This window comes from Festucalex cinctus, chromosome 20, assembly GCF_051991245.1.
Source record: "Festucalex cinctus isolate MCC-2025b chromosome 20, RoL_Fcin_1.0, whole genome shotgun sequence".
Classification (NCBI taxonomy): domain Eukaryota; kingdom Metazoa; phylum Chordata; class Actinopteri; order Syngnathiformes; family Syngnathidae; genus Festucalex; species Festucalex cinctus.
This window is the reverse complement of record NC_135430.1, coordinates 4,710,602-4,731,484: the sequence shown is the minus strand read 5'-3', so window position 1 is coordinate 4,731,484 and position 20,883 is coordinate 4,710,602. Positions and strand designations below refer to the sequence as shown.

The 20,883-nt window shown below is 41.2% G+C and overlaps 1 protein-coding gene across 7 annotated transcripts in view; it reads right to left on the bottom strand.

The window, feature by feature from the left end:
• Window positions 1-2,049: 2,049 nt before the first annotated feature.
• The window catches only part of LOC144009050 (rho GTPase-activating protein 21-like), an 85,760-nt gene continuing 66,926 nt past the window's right edge, over window positions 2,050-20,883 (bottom strand). For 6 of the 7 annotated variants that reach the window (XM_077508521.1, XM_077508520.1, XM_077508519.1 and 3 more), the window contains 17 exons: window positions 20,549-20,680; window positions 20,263-20,365; window positions 20,157-20,193; window positions 19,952-20,071; window positions 18,454-18,750; window positions 18,316-18,380; window positions 16,250-16,398; window positions 15,860-16,002; window positions 15,612-15,770; window positions 15,464-15,542; window positions 14,177-14,250; window positions 13,979-14,068; window positions 13,768-13,893; window positions 11,412-11,453; window positions 11,175-11,280; window positions 7,082-7,113; window positions 2,050-3,314 (listed from right to left, as the gene is read on the bottom strand). In XM_077508521.1, coding sequence (XP_077364647.1) covers window positions 2,244-3,314; window positions 7,082-7,113; window positions 11,175-11,280; window positions 11,412-11,453; window positions 13,768-13,893; window positions 13,979-14,068; window positions 14,177-14,250; window positions 15,464-15,542; window positions 15,612-15,770; window positions 15,860-16,002; window positions 16,250-16,398; window positions 18,316-18,380; window positions 18,454-18,750; window positions 19,952-20,071; window positions 20,157-20,193; window positions 20,263-20,365; window positions 20,549-20,680 — 2,825 coding nt within the window. In that variant the 3' untranslated portion in view covers window positions 2,050-2,243. Of the gene's footprint in view, window positions 3,315-7,081; window positions 7,114-8,568; window positions 8,884-11,174; window positions 11,281-11,411; window positions 11,454-13,767; window positions 13,894-13,978; window positions 14,069-14,176; window positions 14,251-15,463; window positions 15,543-15,611; window positions 15,771-15,859; window positions 16,003-16,249; window positions 16,399-18,315; window positions 18,381-18,453; window positions 18,751-19,951; window positions 20,072-20,156; window positions 20,194-20,262; window positions 20,366-20,548; window positions 20,681-20,883 lie in introns of those variants that run through there. The other variant, XR_013280823.1, reaches the window with a different exon arrangement.

Genomic DNA, 20,883 nt, shown 5'->3' with positions numbered 1-20,883 from the left:
TTACATGTCAACAATGTATGACTTTTCTTGTTATTTGATAGAATTTGATTATATTTGTCAAGCTCATCTCTGGCTGCTGCATTTATGCAACAAAAACAAACAAACAAACAAACAAACAAACAAACAAACAAACAAATGAATGAGACGTTCCGATGCAGTCAGAAACGTGAGACTCACTTCCAAACCGCATGTGTGTCACGTCAACGCTTACTAATAACTTGTCTTTTTGGATGATTCTGATCTGGGATTGAGTCCAGTTTGGTCACTGATTGACCAACAGGTGTGTCTTCAAAGTACATGTACAGTGAATCCCCCACATATTCGCCGTTTGAAAGTCACAAATATGCTTTTTTTTTCTTGGAAAAAATATGGCCAAAGCACTAAAGCATTACTTTGGCGCCCTCTGGTGCCATCTTGATGTCAAGAAAGCATTTTGTGAGAGTTGACACACAAACACAAAAGGGATACGCGACTCATTGAGACTTTTTCAGCAGTCAAAAGTGAGTATTTTGTCAAAACTTATTCATTATCTTTCATGTACAATCAATACCTTTAAAAATTGATTTGTCAACTTGCCGTCGACTGATGACATGACCTGTGCTGAGGAATTAGGCAGCGGCCAATCATGTCTCACATGTTTCCTGTGTTTGGTCAGTAAACTGAGCCATGATTGGTCGTTACCTACTTCCTTGGCACAGGTGATGTCATCATCAGTCAATGGCAAGTAGAACAATTACTTTTTAAAAGGTATTAATTAAAGGTAATCAAATTAATTCTGGACAAAATATGAACTTTTCACTGCTGAAAATTGTCCAGTGACTCAAGTGTCCCTTTTAACATGCAAGTAAGTGCTTTGTCACCATCTTGTGGCATCTATATGCAATTGAAGGCCTTTTGTGTGTGTGTGTGTGTGTGTGTGTGGGGGGGGGGGGGGGGGGGGGGGGGGGGGGGGGCTGGGCAATTAAGCCTGGTTCACACGGCAGGAGAATTGGCCCGATTTTAGCCCCAAATTTCCCCTCCCGACAACCATAAGGACGCGCAGAGACGCAAGTGATAATCTTCACAGATAATCCTACCGTGTGTCTTGTCACCACACACAGCGCCTCCCGATATCGGCGCTCGGAAGGACCCCCGACTTGAAATCGGGCATATCCAACATGTTGGATTTTTTGGCCCGATTTCGCTCCGCGCAGCAGATTGACAGTGACGTGCAGCCAATCAGAAAGCGAGCCAGCGAGGAAGCCGGTGGCGAAACCAAAATCAAACGCAGCAGAAAGTCCGTGCTCGCACTATTACACTCTTTTTAGTTTTTTTTACTCATTATTATTATTATTATTATTATTATTATTATTTTTATACACGCACACACATTCTCCACAAATAAACGTGGTCTCCGGGTGGGACGCCAACCCGCGCCGCCAGCACCGAGCCGAGGGCAAGCGATGTCTCGCCAGTGCCCATTTACACTCCTTTAAACAACACCTTTTCTTTTTATGCCGCTTTTTCGGCTGAAAACCAGGATCGACTCATGTTGACGACTCGGAAGCCACGTTTAATCTCGAGAGGTTTTGCGAGACTTCCCGTCACATTCTTGAATGAACTCGGCTCGTGTGGAGTGTGTTGATTGTGCAGTGTGGCCGCACACCACGCACGGTACGTTTAAAACTGGAACTCCCGTGATTTTTTCTCTTCACATGTGTCTGTCAAAGATTGGAAATCGGCCGACAATTTTAAAATCTTGCCGTGTGAACCAGGCTTTACTTGTAGATTTCAATTTTCTGTGGTTTTCAGTCTAATAGAAAAGTAGTGCTTTTGTCACCCTCTTGTGCCATCTATAGGCAATTTCAAGTTTTTTTTGTTTTTTTTTTAGGCAGAGGGGAGGCAAATGTAGACTTCCATTTTGTGTTGTTTTTAGTCTAGTCAAAAAAAGTAGTGCTTTGCCGCCATCGTGTGGCTTTTATAGGCAATTACAACCATTTTTGGGGGTTGTTCTTATCCCTTGTAAAAAGTGGAGGAACACTGTAAATGATGTTCGTCCAGGGATGAAAGTTGTACATTCTTAAGGAAAAAAAAAATAAAAAATCGAATGTGTTGTTTCCAGAGGAGTGTTGAGTTCCAGCTTGGCCAGAGATGCACATCATCAAGTCCGTACACGTTATTTACAAAAAACAAAAGAACAAACTGGTGTGCAGCTGAGAGCACATTCGTACGCTAACAACACATTCATCCTGTTTGGTTTTTGGTCAGAGGTACTGGGAGAAGCGCGAGCGCACCACCTGCACCCCCGACAGCTTGTGAGGGTGCGCGTCGTCCCCTGGCGGAGACACGCTTTTCCCGTTGGCGGGCGGCGCGTCCTCGGTGTCACCGCTCCCTCGGCCGTCGATCCGGTCGCGGATGCCCGAGTCCTGCGAGGCCCGCCGAGGTTTCGGGCGGCCCGGCGGCGGCCAGTCGTGGACGGCGGCCAGCTGGGCCAAGTCCCGCTGGTCCGCCATGGTGTGGCGCCGCCGAACGTCGTTCCGGCGCCGGCCGTCGGTGGCGTCGTCGTCGTCGGAGGCGGCGCGCAGCCGCGACTTGATGCGCTGGGCGATCTTGAGGTGCCAGGTGCCTGCTTCCGATGGCGAGCCAAGGCTGCCGGTGGACCGCCCCTTCTTCATCACCTCCAAGACCCGCGCCAGCCGCGCCGGCGCGTCCGCTCGGCCCTCGCCGCCGCCCGGCTCGCTGTCCGTCTTGCGGCGGCGGGCGAGCGTGTTGCCTTCCATCATCTTGTGCGCGGGGAAGAGTCGCCGGGCGGCCATCTTGCTGCCCTGGTCATCCTTGCGGGGGCGTGGCGTGGAGCGGGCGAAGACGATGGGGAAGTCGCCGTCGCTGTCCGTGTCGGCGGCGGGCCGGCCCTCGCCGCCGCGTTCGTCGTCCGCCTCGTCGCCGCCCGTCGGGAAGGTGACAGACGAGGTGGTGGAGTAGTCGGACGTGACCGAGTGAACGTCCGGCTCGCCTGACCACGTTTTGGCAACCGAGTCAAGGGTGCCCAGGTCGGACGACGGTGGGTCGGACGACGACGTGGCTTTACCCCGCCGGACTTCCGGCGAGGGCGCCGACTTGGCTTGGCGCGTTTGGGCGCTTCTGCCATTCTCGTCATCCGGGGGAGGCTCCGCCTTCCTGCCGGCGAGAGAGAAGACGACGGCATCCAGGTCGTCGTCCGAGCTGCTCGCCGCCATTTTGTCCTTGGACTTGTTTCGTTTGCGGCCGCTCGCGCCAAAGATGGATGACACCAGAAGCTCGCGGCTGCATTGCTCCTTCCCGGACGACCACGAAGTCTGACAACACAAAAAACAAAAAAACAAAAACAACATCACAAACTTGTCTGGCATGATAACACAAAACCATAGTTGGGACTCCCCCCCCCCCCCCAAAAAAAAAAAAAAAAAATCAAGTTATGCTTTTTAATCGGGCTTGCATGCAACAGAAAGCATAAATTCATCCTTTACAGTCAAAAAAAAAAAGAAGCAAATTTACAATTTTTTTTTCTAGCAAATTTGCATTTTAGAAAGTGGCAACTTAGCGAGAAAAAAAACTCATAAATTTGTAAGTTTAGAAAGTGGCAATTTGCCATTTTGTTTCTGAGTTTTTTCTCGCAAATCTGCCACTTTATAAACTCACAAATTTGCCACTTTAGAAAGTCGCAAAATTGCCACATTCTAAACTTGCAAATTGACAATTTTTTATTTTTTTTTTAGAAAGTGGCAAAAAATTTGCGAGAAAAAAATCGTAAATTTGCAAGTTTAAAGAAAGAAAGAGGCAAATTCGAAACTTTTTTCTGAGTTTTTTTTCCCAGCAAATCTGCCACAAAATTCGCAAATTTCCAAGTTATTTTTCTTGCAAATTTGCCACTTAGTAAATTTGCAAATTTCAGAGTTTTTTTCCTCACGTATTTGCAAGTTTTTGAAGATTTGCCACTTTAGAACGTTGCAAATTTATCACTTTCTAAACTTGCAAATTTACGAGGGTTTTTTTTCTCGCAAATATGCAAGTTTTTACAAATTTGACACTTTCTAAACTTGCAAATTTATATATTTTTTTTTTCAGGAACAAGACAGTTAAGCTCATTTGAAATTTCGTGTGGTAGACCATTTAAATTTGCCTATTGTAATAACCTGTTAAGCCGGACGGATGAAAGAAATTTATTTAAGTGACTACATGAGGAGATTGTTTAAATGATAAGGAAGTGAAAATGTTTAATCGAATGCCAGATGACTCTCTATCTCAGCAGGAAGGCAAGCCTCCCATCAAGGGTTGTGACTGAGTTTGATTAAAGGTCCAGCCCAAGGTAGGAAGGCCCTTGTAAGTGTTGTTGGCCCCGAAGGTTGTGAAGATCGCTGAATGACTCTCCTGGATTCACCTATCACATGGCACAAAACAGGTACCATTGACTAACAGCTTGCTAGGTTGCGGAGCGAAGCCTGACTGAAGTAAGGTCAGAGGAGAAACAAGCAGCTTGACTAGCTATGAAAAGTGTGACCAAGTAAGTCACTGAAGAGGTTGGGAGCGCATTGGTTGCTACCCTCGAAGTTCCCCCAACCGCTGTGTAGTCCAGGGCCTGTCTACTGTGCAGGACGTGTCAGAAGGGACAATTCAAGGAGACGAGTCCCTTTCCTGAATCAAATGGAGAGTAAGATGCGATCAGAATCAGTCGGGGCTGTCTTTTTGATTTTGATTTTGTTTTTGGGGCCATCGTGAAGAGGAAGCGAGACAGCTGGTTGAATTATTAATGCTGAAAATTACATACAGAAACATTGGATAATGTACACACATTAGAGCAACAACACATTGATTGCACTTTAAAGACGACGCATTGAATTATATACTTGTGCTTATAATTTTACTAATATGGGGTTTTATGATGGAAAGAGAAATGTTACGTCATGCTCTATGTGGTATTGATAGTGTTGACAAAGGACTTATTTGTGTTATGAGAAAAAAAAAAAGTATTATGCACTGTGATGGTGATGTTTTGCTTATTTAACAAATACATGGTATGAGCATTTGAGTAAATATGTAATAACAGGAGGGAAATGTTAGGATTATTATGTATATATTATTCCATATTTTCTCTTTTATTACATAGAGTTAATTGTAAAGCATGTATTCAGTATTTCAAGTTTGGGCTGCTGTATGCGTATTCAACCTAAGGACATCTGGAATGTGGGAATGAAGAACTTCACACCAGGACAAAAGACAGCCTTCAAGGATTAGTGATCAAAGGATGTCTCCTGTGTTTATGACTGTTGTATTTGTGATGCCACAACACTGCTATTTCTCCGCCTCCTTTTGTGACCATGAAAAGACAAGAAATGTGAATGTGTGTCAGAGTGGGCAAGAGGATTGTGACCAGGACACATCTCTCGCTCATTAGGCCGTCAGGTCACACACGTTTTTGTTCAGTTTCGCTCCACTACCAGGGGCACTAAATAATCTTTACTTCATAAAATAGATTTATTAGTAGTAAGTAAGAATCCGTGGAGTTCACCCTGTGAAAACCTGCCAATTTTGTGTTTTCGGTGGTGAAATCCCGGCACTATTTTGCGATGAGGCGCGGTGATCTCTGGTGTGGGCGTAGTGCCATTAGGTCGGTAGTGGTGTGATTTAGGTCACATGAGCCAATCAGGTAGCTGCTGCTTTCTCCTCACCATAGCAACCGCATATCAAAAATGGCGACCACAACGTCGGAGAGCGAAGAAGAGCAAAAGGAGAAAAAAGTTAAAAAGAAAGTGGGGAACAAACTTCGTTCCCGTTCAGGTTTGCCCATCGCTTCAGCTGGCCCCGTCCTTCCAGCCATCTGCATCATTTGTAAAAATAAATTTTAAAGTATACTCGTCTGGGATCGGAAGGAACACGGAAGAGGGATCATCTCGCCAAAGCAGAAACATTGTCGGCAGGTATGTGCTACACACACGCGTGCCCATTTCTGTTATTAATGTGACCGATATTTTGTATAGGGCTGAAAATAATTTGTTGCTAGGTTAAGTTTTAAGGCTATAGTTTAGTAAAAACGCGAGCTGCTGAATGATTTATCGAGTGAATCCAACAGTGGTTACCAAACTCGGGTTACCTGTGCCCATCAGTCATAATAGAGAGTCACAGCTACACCCTCCCTTTTCCCCAAACTCTCTCTCACCAACCTCAACAAACACTTTACTTTACTTAAATCTGTGATATGCATATACTGTAAAGAGGTGATGTGACAATAACACTTACAATGTAATTCTTTTTTTGTGTAAAGGCGGGTTGCTGCAGGCAGATGAGATGATGAAAAAAATAAATAAATAAAATTGATTCTCTAAAAATGAAAAACAGTTGGTTGTTAATTATTACATGCAAATGTGTTTTTTTTTGTCTTCTGTATTTAGAATTGTTATTTGACCAAGAAAGTATATAGGCCTATTGGTATATTTTTATTTCTATCCAAATATACGATTATTCACTAGAATTTTCAGTAGGATATCCGAATACCAAAATATTCGATAGCTGCAGCACTAATACTAATTTTGAGTTGTGGCACGCCCACACGAGTTATTTTACCACACACCCGTGTCAAAACTAGCTTACTACACACTGCACCCCAACTTCAAATTTTTGCTAACATAATAATAATAATAATAATAATAATAATAATAATAATAATATATTATGAATTTTGTTGGATCCAAAAGCAACTTACATAATTATAGTTTCATATGATTGTAATTGTCTTATTTTCAAATGTTTAAATATTTTTCTTGATTTGAAAAAAATATATAATTGTTTTGAATAATCTTGATTTAAATTATTACCAAAATAATTGTGATGATAATTTTTTTCCATAATAAAGCAGCCCTAGTGTGATGTGAATATGTGTATATTGTGCTCATCTTTCCCTTTAATTTTCTATTTCAGGCAGGATATACTATATAAACCAATTGGGCAAACAATTTTTGTGAGTGGACCAAACAAGGTCAGAATTTGTCATATCAAATGCTGCTGCTGTTCCTAATCAAGTGTGATGGTTGACCAAGTGCTCACGTTATCTGACAACTAGCGCACTCACCTTTGACTTGGCTGAGTCACTGGTGGGAGAATCTGCAGGGGGGGAAAAAAAAAAAGTCACATCATCATCATGATGAAGGAGGAAGACGAGGAGGACGAGCTTGTTGATGGAGTGATGAGAGCGCACGATGATGTCGTCAGACACAATACGTGAGCCATGCTAACGCTCCAAACAGCGGGACAGAGAGACAGCGCCCCCTGCTGACACAACTTTCAACTGTCAACACAACAAGCGTGAAAAATGAGACGTGTTCGCTGTGCGTGCAGGATGGACACAAACCACATGATGATGCGCTAACTTAACTTCCATCTCCCCAGATTTCATTTGCCGTTACGCCCACTTTCTAGTCTCTTTGGTCAACAAAATGTTTTTATAAAATAAAATAAACAGTCAAAGAAATGTCAGTTTGAAGTGTTTTTATGTCTTCGTCTGAATTTCACACTCTTCTAAACAAGACGACAACAAACTATTGGTGTTGCACAAAAAAAAAAAACAACAACAAAAAAAACAACAACAAAAAAAATTAAAATTATGGATTTTTAAATGTTTTTTTTTTAATCACAAATCTTTTATTTGTTGCAGATCTTTGTTTGTTTTTTGAAATGTGTTGCCGACCATTTACACAAATTATAGACACATTTTTGGTCATTTGAAATTGAAAAAAAAAAAAAAAACAACAAAAAAAAAAAAATATATATATATATATATATATTAAAATAATGGAATTTTTAATCACAAATCTCTATTTTATTGACTTTTTGAGAATCTTTATGTTTTTGTTGTTGTTGTTGTTGTTTTGAAATGTGTTCCGGACCATTTACACATTTATGGACAGATTTTTGAGCTTGTTTGTATTTTTTAAAATAATCTGTTTCTTCCCGATGGAGAATTTATTCTTCAATTTCGAAAAAATCTTCAGTGCAAATTGCAGTGAAAAGAAAATGATTTATGCAAATGTAAGCGGTGCACTCACTTTTTGTGAGCTACTGGAATATACAAAAAAATAAAAATAAAAATTAACAGACCACTGCAAAATGATTAAGTTCTCGTGGTTTTTCTTTTCTATGTTTGAGTGAAATGAACATTAGAAAAATACATTACTGAGAACATAACTCCCCAAAACAAATATTTTTTTTTAGGGCTTTCATTTACACAAACTGAAGTGGTGAAAAAAAAAAGTCTCTTGATCCCCCCCTCCCCAGAGTTGACACTAGCTAGAAACACATTTTTGCTAATGCTCACGCACATGACAATGTAGACGAGTGGTTGCCATGACAACAGTGAGGTGAGGTGGATGGTGGGTGGGGTCACAGAGGGGCTGGCCCAATGAGAAGGGAGGACGCCACACGAGTCGGCAAATGTGGGTTCTGGGAGGGGGGGTCCCGGCGTCCACCTATAAATAAGGTGGTCTTCCAATTTGGACAACTAACATGCCCCTCTGCGCCCCCTGTGGTACGGATGATGGTATGACGGGCGGGTTTGCGTACCGTGCCGTCTCCCCCGCGGCCGGCGGGCCAGCTATGAAACAAGTGAGGGGAGAGACAGCGGAGAGCCGTTTTCAGATGCCGACAGAAAAGCCACCACAGGGGGGCGCTGTACTGTACCGTGTAACTGCTTTCCACTTTTTCTTTTTGTTCCGTTACCCTTTTTATTTTTTTCTCAAAAGAACTGCGGGTTCCGGCAGACTAGGCAGCTACACCGTGGGCAACAATCCTCCTCCTTCCTACAGTTCCAGCTGTCCATCACGGACATTATTGAGTCCATCAGTGACATCACGGCGTGATAGGCTCCACCCACTTGGCCTGTGTCAAGATCAGTATGTGTGTGAAAGGCGGCAAAGCCTTTAGGACACCCGACAGAGCCTCACTAGTAGAGACAGAGGGATCGAGAGGTGTGGCCTTTTGACTGGGAACACTGCAAACAACATTAGTCACAGCAGCCAAAAAAAAAAAAAAGCAAAACAAAATGGCAGCCACATTAAAAAAAACAAAAAAGAAAAAAAGAAAAAGAAAAACAGCAAAGCCTGCAATTTAATCGCATCTCGTCACTGGCAGATGCCAATAAATTGAAAAGATGCTTTGTTCGACCGCCGCGGCCATTTCCCAACCTTGGCCGAGCCGCCGCAACCTTCGGCGTGCCGCCAAAATCAAAGACAGCAAGTGTGGCTCTCCTTGCCCACAAGTCAGGGCATCACAGTGTAGGAATGTAACCATATCCAAACATTACCATACCATATTATCACCAAACGATCATTATTGCTATATTGTGGGACAGTTGGCGATACAAAAAAGGTCACAATACTGTAAAAAAAAAAATAAATAAAAAATTGCTCAAAAACATAATATTGTGCTTTTGTTCATAACAGCAATGTATACTAACTCATTGACTCCCAGACATTTTCATTGAAGAAACCCCCTTTTGACAGATTTTGCAAGGCCCACACACAGAACATTGGAACCTACTAAAAAGAAAGATTATAGTTTCTTCTTTCATCAGGAAAAAAAAGCATATATGTATTTGTTTCCATTTTGCAGCCATTAGCATTAGAAATATTGCTATGTTTCATCAGTATTCACATTCCTGGTGAAAACACTGACAAACAGAGCTTGTTGCAACATGGCCCTGGCTGATCTCTTATACTCTGCTGCCACCTGCTGGCTGTGTTTTTAATAACTACAATTGCTTGAAGCACACTTCTGTATGCTCTTGCAGAACAAAAAAAAAAAAAAAGAAAACGAGTAAACACGTTTCCTTTTTACACGTTTTTGGGCTTGAATGGGTTAACAACCTAGAATCTCTAATAACACTTAATATTGAGGCACTTATTTGCTAATGCACACATTGAGTTCCTTCACATATTGATTCACTTCACAAGCATATTACATTCCCCTTCATTTGACCATTAACGTGGATTTGAAACGTATTATAAGGGCCAAAATATGCCTCGTGAAAATTAAACTGCACTAAAAAAAGTAGCCACCAGAGGGTGCTAGAACTGCACAAATGGAAATCAACCCGACTTTTTTTTTTATTTTTTATTTGAACAGATGTGCTGCTTTTAATATCGTGACATGACGATATAATATTATTATATTATATTATATTTTGGCAGTTTTAACTCATTCAAACCCAAACATGTGTAAATACGTTTTTTAATACTTTGTTCTTCCCTACTAAAAATACATGTATATATTTATTTATTTATTTATTTATTTATTTATTTATTTGTTTATTTATTATTATTTCTTTAATACTAGAGTGCACAGAAGGCTTTGATGCAGCTTCTGACCTGGAGGTCGCTTAAAGCAATGGTAGGTATTACAAAAAAAAAGCCAGCAAGTGATAAGAGATCAACCGGGGCCATGTTGCAACAAGCGGTTTTTGCACATTTTCGACAGGTTTGTCAATAATGATGAAACTTAGCTATATTCTTATATTCTGTATATAGTTAGCTATATGTTAATTGCTGCAAAATGGAAACAGATACATATATATATATATATATATATATATATATATATATATATATACATATTTTACTGATGAAAGAAGAAACAATAGTCTTTCTATTTGTAGGTTCCATTTTTTGACAGCAATAGAACACAATATTCTGTGGGCCTTGCGAAATCAGTCAAAATCCAGTTGCTTCAGTGAAAATAGCTGCGAGTGAATGAGTTCATATTGCGATATCCCAATATTGCCATTATTGTTACATCCCTATCACAGTAGCTGACATTTTTTTGTCACTTCACCTAAAATTTGTTTTCGCTTCCACCACAAATCCAAAATCCGTTTTTTACAAAAAGTTGTTGATACAATTATTATTTTTTTTTTACTTTTTAAAAAATAATAATTAAAAAAAAAACATTTTTAAAAAAATATTTTCTTTAATATAATTTTTGTTTTTAACTTTTTAAAAAATTTAAACCAAATTGTTTTTTTTTTTACAAAAAAAAAAAAATCAAGCAAGCGATGAAATTCAACGGTGTCAATTTTGCAAACAACTGAGAGGCGACGTTTTCCTGGTTGGGAAGCAGCGCAGGCGGCCGGGCCGGCCGCGGAAGAGAAAGGCTTGATTAGCTGGCGTGCTTACCTGAAACTTCTCCCTGCGGCGTGCCCGTGCGGCCGATGTTGGTGAGCAGGTGGTCGATGTTGGGGACCGGCTGCGACTCCACGGCGCTCTCCTCGTGAGAAAATGTCTGTGGGCGACACAAGACGGCAAACTCAAAATCATCTACGGCTGCCGACCTCAAATGAAAAAAACACGTTTGGAATCGTTTTGGGCGGACGTTGGCGAGCACTCGCACAACTTTGGGATGAAAATGCTCACCACGGGATCTCCATTGCCTTCTTCCGTGAAGAACCACTCGTACTGAGGAAACATTTCAAAGGTCAACAAATGTCCTTTTGGGGTTAGTGTTCATTTCGTCAACGAAAACTAAACAAAAATTATTTCGTCTACACACATTTTCCACCCAACTAAAACTAGACTAGATTAGACTAAAACCCTCATTAATAAACAATAACTGGGACTAATATAAGTGTGCATTTTCGTCGACTAATGAAGACGACACCAAAATGTCCTTCACGTCATAAAATCTGGACGAAAATTTATGGACATTTTGAACACAAACGAGACGAAAATTATTATCATTTTGTCAAATTTTGTCTCTGCTAATCTGTCATGTGACACTGTCATGTGACACGGTGACACGCCCCCTTTCAAATTTGCAGATAGAAAGTGCAACATGCACAAAACACATGGGACAGACAGGAGGTGGATTCATAGTAAACATTCAAAAAAAAAAAAAAAGTAAATTATAGTTACAGTGTTCCCTCGTTTATCGCAGCTGTTACATTCCAAAATCTACCTGTGATAATGGAAATCCACGTTAAAGGGGCTGTCTGCCGGATTCACTCAGGAAAATGCACTTTTTAAATACAGGATGTACACACTTTAACTTTCTCTCAGTCTACACATCTGTGTTTTTGTTAATCTTTTATGGTAATTTCGTCCTAAACCCCCACCTCCCCAGCCTGTATTTTGCCATTTTGTGTTTGTTTTGTAAACAGCGGGACGTTTCAGTGGAAAGACAGTGTTTACAACCCTCCAGCCAATCGCAGAGCGGGGGGTGGCATGTCGCCAACGGGGCCGGGCGAAAGTGTCAGCTGTGTGAATGTCACTCCCGCGGCAATTTGAAAGCACGCACGGATTATTTTTTTTTTCCACTCACTTCACTCACTCACTCACTCACTCACTCACAGAAGCTGTGTGTGAATGAGTGAAGAAAAAAAAAATCCGTGCATGCTTTCAAATTGCCGCGGGAGTGACGTCACGCAGCTGACACGTTCCCCCGGCCCCGTTTGCAACGCTCCACCCCCCCCGTTCTGCGATTGGCTGGAGGGTTGTAAATACTGTCTTTCCACAGAAACGTCCCGCTGTTTACAAAACAAACACAAAATGGTAAAATACATGCTGGGGGGGTGCGGGTTTAGGACAAATTCACCAACAGAAATGAAGACAAGCCCTGATCTGTAAATTGAGAAGTAGTTTGATTGTTTAACCCCTTAAAATTCGGATGGTCTCTGGCGGGCAAACATTCTTAAAAAAAAATATAAAAAACTATGCCGATACTCTACATGGTTCAGGAACAGTTTCAAACGTACTTTGAATGCAACTTTTTTTAAAGCATTTTCGGCAAAATTGCTCGTATGATAAGGGGTTAAATCCTGTATTTAAAAAGTGCCTTTTCCAGATTGAAACTGGCAGACAGCGCCTTTAATTAAAAAAATAAAAATCTGTTAATTATATACATTTTTTCGTTTATTATACATGTTTTTTTTTCATTTTGGGATGATTTTGACTTTATTATAAGTGCTTTTTCATTCATAATATATGTTCCTTTTGTCATGTTTTTTTTAAATCTACAGTAATTTTTTTAAATTAAAAGTACGTTTTTTTTTATTTACTTGTTATACAGAACAGTATATATTTTGTATCTCTGTAATGCAATGTCATGGCGTGACGGGACAGACACGTTTGGAAAGATCTCGTCGAGACGAAGTCACGGATGCCCGTTTGTCCCTAGCTGGACAGAGGGTCCAAGAGATACGGGCACACAAACACCAAAAAACCCCCAAAAACAAACCAAAAAGCATGTCAAAAAAATAAATAAATAAAAGCATTGAGGCCTCGAAAGATGAACCCGCGATAAACGAAGGAACACTCTATAATGTAACATGAATCCAATAGCTATAACGTTCCAACAATAATGCTAATTCGACCGCTGACTATTGCTAGCTAACTTACTAGCTTAGCATGGAGCCATAGTAGCCACTTGTTGATGTACTGTAATTGTGTGTCAAGTTGTTGTTTTTTTCATCAAAAAAGATGAGAGAAAAGTTTACGTGAGATAGTTTTAGATCCAAAATGTTCAACATTATCTGCGTGACAGTTTTTGTTGACTAAAACCAGACGAATAAAATGATGTTTTCTTAAGACTAAAATAAAGACTAAAATGCTCGATTTATAGTCGACTAATAAATAGATTAAACAAAAGTGAGATGAGGTTGACTAACTGTGATAAAAACTAACTTGCGTGATTGAAACTGGACTAAAACTGAGACTAAATTTCAAAATGGCAGACAAAATGATCCCCTATTGTGTTTGGGGGGATGTTCCTCACATTCTGAATGAGGGTCTCGACGATTTTGTACTGGTCGGGCATGTGCGTCACCATGTGCATCATGTTGTCCTCGGTGGTGCGCACCAGCGTGGGACCGAACACGATGGCCAGGTTCCTCGGTTCCATCTAGAAAAACGAGACAAACGGGTGAGCGAGCGTCAAATGATGCGCTCGTTTGGAAAAGAAAGCGACGGGCAACACGCGTGCGTGCCTTGTTCTTCTCCGAGTTGTCGGCGACGGTTTTCAGATGAGCCGAGAGAAACTTGAGCGTTTCGTAGTGATGACGCGGCAGCTCGTGAAGCTGAAAAAAGACAACACGAGGCAAGACTTGTTGGTCAAAACAAAAACAAAAATATCCAGCCACATTTTGGAATTTGGACTCAAATAGGAAGCGGTGAAAAGAACCCACCAGCCTCTTGAGCACTTTCAGCCTCTCCACCGGCTCGTCGATTCTGTTGGCCTCAATGAAGTCGGCGTAGCGATCTGCAGGGCCACCAAAAAAAAAAGGTATATATATATATATATATACATACATACACATCCATTTTCTTGATCGCTTATTCCTCACAAGGGTCGCCTATCTCAGCTGGCTCTGGGCAGTAGGCGGGGGACACCCTGAACTGGTTGCCAGCATATATGTGTATATATATATATATATATATATATATATATATATATATATATATATATATATATATATATATATATATATATATATATATATATATATATATATATATATATATATTACATTTTTTTTATTGTTTATTGGTTGTTGTTGTTGTTTTTTTAAATTTCTGTTGTCATTTGTCATGTTTTTGTCTTGATAAGATATTTAGAATGATAACAATGACCACAAACATGTTTGTGTTGAATGTTAAGATGATGTGTGCCCTTTTATGTTATGTTTGTGTATTTATTTTTATTACGTGTGTTTATATTTATTTATTTTTTTCCCTGTTTAAATGCTGATTCTGTTGTCATCATGTTTTAGGGTTGTGGCCTATGATAATAATGTTTAAATAACGATGATGACAACAATATTGAGAATGTTCGCGTGAATGTTGAGATGTTAAGTTTTTTTTTGTTTTGTTTTTTTAATTCTATTTGCTTTCTTCTCTTTTGTTTCCGAACATGAGGGATTTGTGTGTGTATTGTGTATGTGTCAACTTGTGGCAAATAAAAGGTTAAAACCCTATAAAGCCAAACGTATCATATTAAATACATTTTGAGCCCTCTATTTCATGAGTATAATATTTTTTTTTCCAATAAAACCCTGATGTGTATATAATCTGACACATGCAATGCACAGATAATCCATTAGAGGGTAGTATCATCCAGCTGATGGCTTTTCCAGTCAGCTTGCAAGGCACGTACACTTATTAATAGTGGGAAATGTTCTGATTTTTGGAAATACAACTAGGTTTGATGTGTCTGTTTATCATGACATTTTTGATAGTTATAAATGTACAAATTTAAAGCACTGTGACCAGATGTATCAACAAATCAATAGTCATATGTGGAAGTTGATTTTTAAAAAAAACCAAAATAATAAATTGTTTGTTCAAAAGGACCAATAAATACTCTATTTACAAAAAATAAATCAGAATTTTCTCTCATATTTCCCGGTTCAGTCTTTATAGGTGTAAAAAAGGGGGGAAAAAAAAGTCTGCGAGGACACGGCGGCGGCGCATACCGTTGGTGAAGAGCGGCTCGGGGAGTTTTCGGAAGAAGGACTTGAGTAAACTGCTGATCACGTTGAGATCTCGCCATTTCTGAAAAAAAGATGACAAACGTGAAGCGAAAGCGTCAAATGAAGTGTCGGGACAAGTTGACGCACGCACGTCGTCCTGGACGTTGATGTCGTTCATGCCCTTGTTGTTGAGCTCGTCCTGCATGTTGGAGATGGCGGCGTTGTTGCCGGGCACCCGGTAGATGCCCGTGTACTCCAGGCCGCGCTCCTCCACCAACTTGCAACAAACCTCCACGATCAGCGGCACAAACTGTGGGGGGAGAGGGGGGGAGCCAGCGTTGGATGGACTTTTTGCGGCAAGAACAGACTCCAAACGGTCGTGGTGACATGTGACGACACCTTGTTGGCGTGCGCCGGAGGACAGTCGTCCAGTCTGACACCAAAGGTGACTCCGGGCGCCACTTTCCTCTCGAAGGGTTTCCTCATCAGGCCCGGGATACCCTTCCTCCACGTAACTTTGTCCTTGGGTGGGCTGCTCTCATCTGCGGGCACAAAAAGGGAGGCCATTTTATTATAAGCTGCTTTTTTCCCCTTCTTCTTCAATTACTGCTATTGTTCTCCGTTGTGACTTGTTGTTCTTTCAGTGTGTTCCCTCTCAAATGTTAGATGAGCCAATAAATATCCATCACAAAACTAACAAGCCACATCAAACTTGATACAGAAAAAAAGGAAAACGAGAAGAAAAAAAAAAGAAGAAAGCTCCCCCCTATGACGTGGCCCGCAGCTGACCTTTGTGCGCGTTCTTCTTGTCCTGCTCAGGCTTGGGGGAGTGCGGACTTGGAGTTTTGGCGTCGCCTTTGCCCCCCAGCAGTGTCTGGCGAATGCTGAGCGACTGGCGAGACGAGCGCGGCGACGGCTCCGTCTTGCCGCCTGTCGGGCTGACCAAGAGAGTAAACTTTCAGTCGGGCTGTGTATATATGTGTGATATAGCCGATAGGCTAAGATCTTTGAGGTCACGGGGCGGCCATATTGCTCCTCCCAAGAAACGTTTCCCGGCATACAATCCTATGCATTAGGTGCGTTTCCATTACCCTCAGTTTTGCGCAAAAGGCACGTTTCGCAAAAGTAAGCTGGTAATGGAAACACCGGATTTGCGAAAAAACTCTCAAATATCGCAAAAAAGTTTTTGCGCTCTCATGAGGTGGTTTTTGAGACATATCGAAAAAGAAGTATTTCACAAAAGTTTAATGGAAACACTTTTTGCGCATTAGTAGTCATGTGACACCCACATGGTCACGGAGGAAAGGACTGTACCACGCTGTTTATGTGTATTTTTATTAAACTTGCAATTGCTATTTGTTTTGAGAATTATTAAGTTCGGTTTTGTGTTTTAGTTTTACATGCTGAAGTGATTTGTATCGGCTACTGCACGTCATAAGCGCAAAAGAGAGAGAGGTGTAATCGAGCGAGCCTCCTTCGAGGAGAGCATGAAATCCTGTCCTGCCATGTCTGGTTAATTTAGCAGGGAGGACGCTAGAAACATCAGAAACTTTTAACAAATTGGAACCCGCCTTTTACCCAGCCTCTGCATGGGAACAACATTTTAGTATTACATGAAGTAGGAAGTACGGGGCCACTCGCTTTCGTGTCGGAACTGCTTGCCGACTACCGAGGAAAACGCACAACAACACCAACACTAAATGCCCGAAACCGCCCGATGAGGGGTGAGTGTTTTTAAAGTAATATAACTACACCGGGCATCCGTCTACCGTAAACATCATGAGCACCTCCTACAGAACAGCGAGGTCTCGTGAGACGGGACATTCCGAGAATTGCACCTCAGAAGCGAAACTCTCTTCAATGGAAACACCGACAATTCGAAATTGTACTTTATCGAAATAGTACAATATCGCTTTTATTTTTGCGAAAATGGGTCATGGAAACGCACCTATTGACAGTATCCAAATTGGAGAACATTTGAGAAAGTACTTAGTTGAAATAGCATGATTTATAGTGTTTTAAATTTATTAAACATAAACAAAAGGACTTCAGACATTTTACAACTTGCCTTAAATGTACAAATTATATGCTTAATGATGTTTAGTACAGGAAGAAACTTGTATTTGTTTTTTTTTTTAATGAAAGAATTATACCCTTAATTCAACAAAAGAATTATATTATATTAGAAATTATTATTATTACTATTATTATTATTATTATTATTATTTATTATAATAAAACAATTATATAACAGAGTATAATTAATGTTAATTATATATGATACAATATAAAATTATATATTAAAACATAATATAAATAATATTAATAATAATAATAATAATAATAATGCATATATTAATATTATATATATATATATATATATATATATATATATATATATATATATATATATATATATAAATAATATGAATACAATAATTCATTAAATATAATTAATGAATAATAATCTAATTATATAATAATATTAATTTTATAATTGTATTATTGCATATATAATTATATATTATTATTTACATTTAGCAGCACATACCGTCCACTTGTCAATTTTTTTGTTTTGTTTTTACTTGTTAAAAAATAGTGACCACCCACCCCAGCACAAACCTCCCACCCCATCTCCGGCCTTATACTAACTGCCAATGAGCTGTATATATATCTCATCTGTACGTATACCATATAGTTTATATAGTAGTCTGCTCGCGAGGTGGGAGTAACAAGATGGCCGCCCTGCGACTTCAAGGGCTTGCACGGGCGTGTATGGGGTATCGGCTCTCCAGTCATATATACAGGTGAGTGTGGCCCGCATGAGGCGATGTGAGGCGGCGTGGCTTACTTACCTCATCAAGTTGTTGTACTCGCGGATCTTGCGGCTGATGAGCTCGTGGCTGCTGAAGGCCGCGTTCTAAAAAAGGAAGAGAGGACGTGAAAAAAAGCGCAGACGGAGGGAAACGTCCGTTGGTCATCCTCGTGCTCACCTCCTGGTCCAGATGTGCGCTCTCGCGGATCACCCGGATCCAGGCCAGCATGTCGTCGCGGTCCTCGGCCTGGAAGAGGTACTCGCGGTCCGAGGTGGTGAGGCGCAGTACGTTCTTGCGCTTGGTGTCGCTGTAGGAGATGTCGATGAGGCAGGCCCGCACACTGATGACAGGCAGCGGCTCATCCGACGATGTCAGCGCCCGCCCGTCCTTCTTGTCCTTGTACAGGCACAGGTGGTGGCCTCGCAGCACGGCGTACGTCGGCTTCCACGAGCGCGCGCCGCCGACGCCCGCACGCTGTCAAAACAGTTGCACGGCAGATAGTTTCAAAAGATGACAGGCCTCGTCTTCAAACTGCCGCTTGGAGATAGAACATGGAAGTACTGGCTCCCACATCAACATTGTAGAGAAAAACTTGTACAAATGTTCTTTAACAGATGTGCAGCTTGAGTGTAATACAGCATTGCACCACAACTTGCAGGGCAGCACTGAGCTCCACTGGGAGAGACGCAGCATAATTAAAGGCCCGGTCTGCCGTTTTCACTCAGGAAAAGGCACTTTTTAAGTACAGGATTTAAACAAACAAACTACTTCTCAATTTACAGCTATGGGCTCCTCTTAATGTCTGGTGGTGATTTTTTCCTAAACCCCCACCCCTCCAGCCTGTATTTTGCCATTTTGTGTTTGTTTTGTAAACAGCGGGACGTTTCTGTGGAAAGACAGTGTTTATAACCCTCCAGCCAATCGCAGAGCGGTGGGTGGTGTGTCGCAAACGGGGTGGGGCGAATTTGTCGGCTGTGTGACGTCACTCCCGCGGCAATTTGACACCATGCACAGATTTTTTTTTCACTCACTCATTCACTTCTGTGAGTGAGTGAGTGAAAATAATAATAATAATCCATGCGTGCTGTCAAATTCCCGCAGGAGTGACGCCAAAGATGTATTCATATATTTTATGTTTTTGTTGTTGTTTGTTTTTGTTTTTTTTGTTTTTTTTTTGTTTTTTTTAAAAGGCTAGACCATATAGAAGGCTTTGATGCATTCCCTCAACTGCAGAAAATGGGTGAAAAAAATGGTAATAGTTACAAAAACGGCCAGCGGGGAAGCAGAGTATAAGAGATCAACCAGGGCCAACCAGGGCCATGATGAAAACAAGTTGTTTTCCCCCACAATTCAAAGCAGAATTGTGAATAACCATATTATATTCTAATGCTAATTGCTGCAAAACAGAACAAGATAGAAATATACTTTTTTTTCCTGATGAAAGAAGAGACTAATCTTTCTTTTGATAGGTTTCTCCATGTTTTGATAGCCATAGAACACAATATTCTATGGGCCTTGCAAAATCAGTCAAAATCCAGTAAAACAGCCGGGAGTGAGTTAAAGTTAAAGAAAAAAACGACATTAAACAAAAAAATAATTACATTATCAAACATTTCAACCTACTGAGGCAATTTTGGGATTTGAAACGGTCACTCGATTTCAGACGACAACGTACCTTTCCCTTGTCTGCATTGAGCTGCTTGAAATGCAGCAGACCCTCCCGAGCGGCATCGCAAAAGATGTCGGACGACGAATCCCTCCTGGATCCAGAATCTTCCGATGACCTGTCCATCGCCTGCGGGCAACAAATAGGTTCTTTCTCAAGTCGGTTGCCATGTATCAATTTGTATGGATTCCATTTTTGCTGGCGTTGGCCTCACCTTCCTCAGACCTTTCAGCCCGGCTATCAACGACCTCCTAAATGAGCACAACAATGAGCAAGAAATACGATTTGTCATCAATTTTCTAATTCGCATCGTCGCTCACCGTCCGCCGTCTTCACGGTAGTTGTCCAAGCCTTCGTCGTACGACAACGAGCGCTCCGTTTTACCGCCGGAATCTGACTCGATGATGGCGAGCCGGAGGGAATCTGTTTGCCAGGGTGACATTATCATTATGAAAAGTTCTTTTCACGTCAAAAAGCTCGACTGGCCGAGTCAGACATTCACTTTTGATAACCGTTTGGGAAATTGTGCTGTTGAAAAACCTTGTGAGAGAAAAATGCAAGTTGGGCAAACGTACGACACGAGTAATCGCGTGAGTGAACGGATACCATGTTCGTGCGACATGTGTCGGCGCATCAGAGGCGAGGTGGCGCTGGGGTTGGGCGGGATTGCGGCCGAGATTACAGCCGAGGCCGGAATGTTGATCGTGTCCAGATCCATGCTGGGACTGGACGGTTCATCTGAGGACACACGCACGCACATTCGAGTCTTTCAAATGTGTACTTGCAAAAGTCAACAAAAAAAGAGCTCACACAGGAAATTCACGCGATGAACTTTTCGACATCTGTGCTAACTTCTTGTTGATAGAGGACACATTTTAAGGACGCAAGGTTGAGTTCAAGTGCGTTTGGTAATCTCAGTATCAAACAAAAGACGACAATTA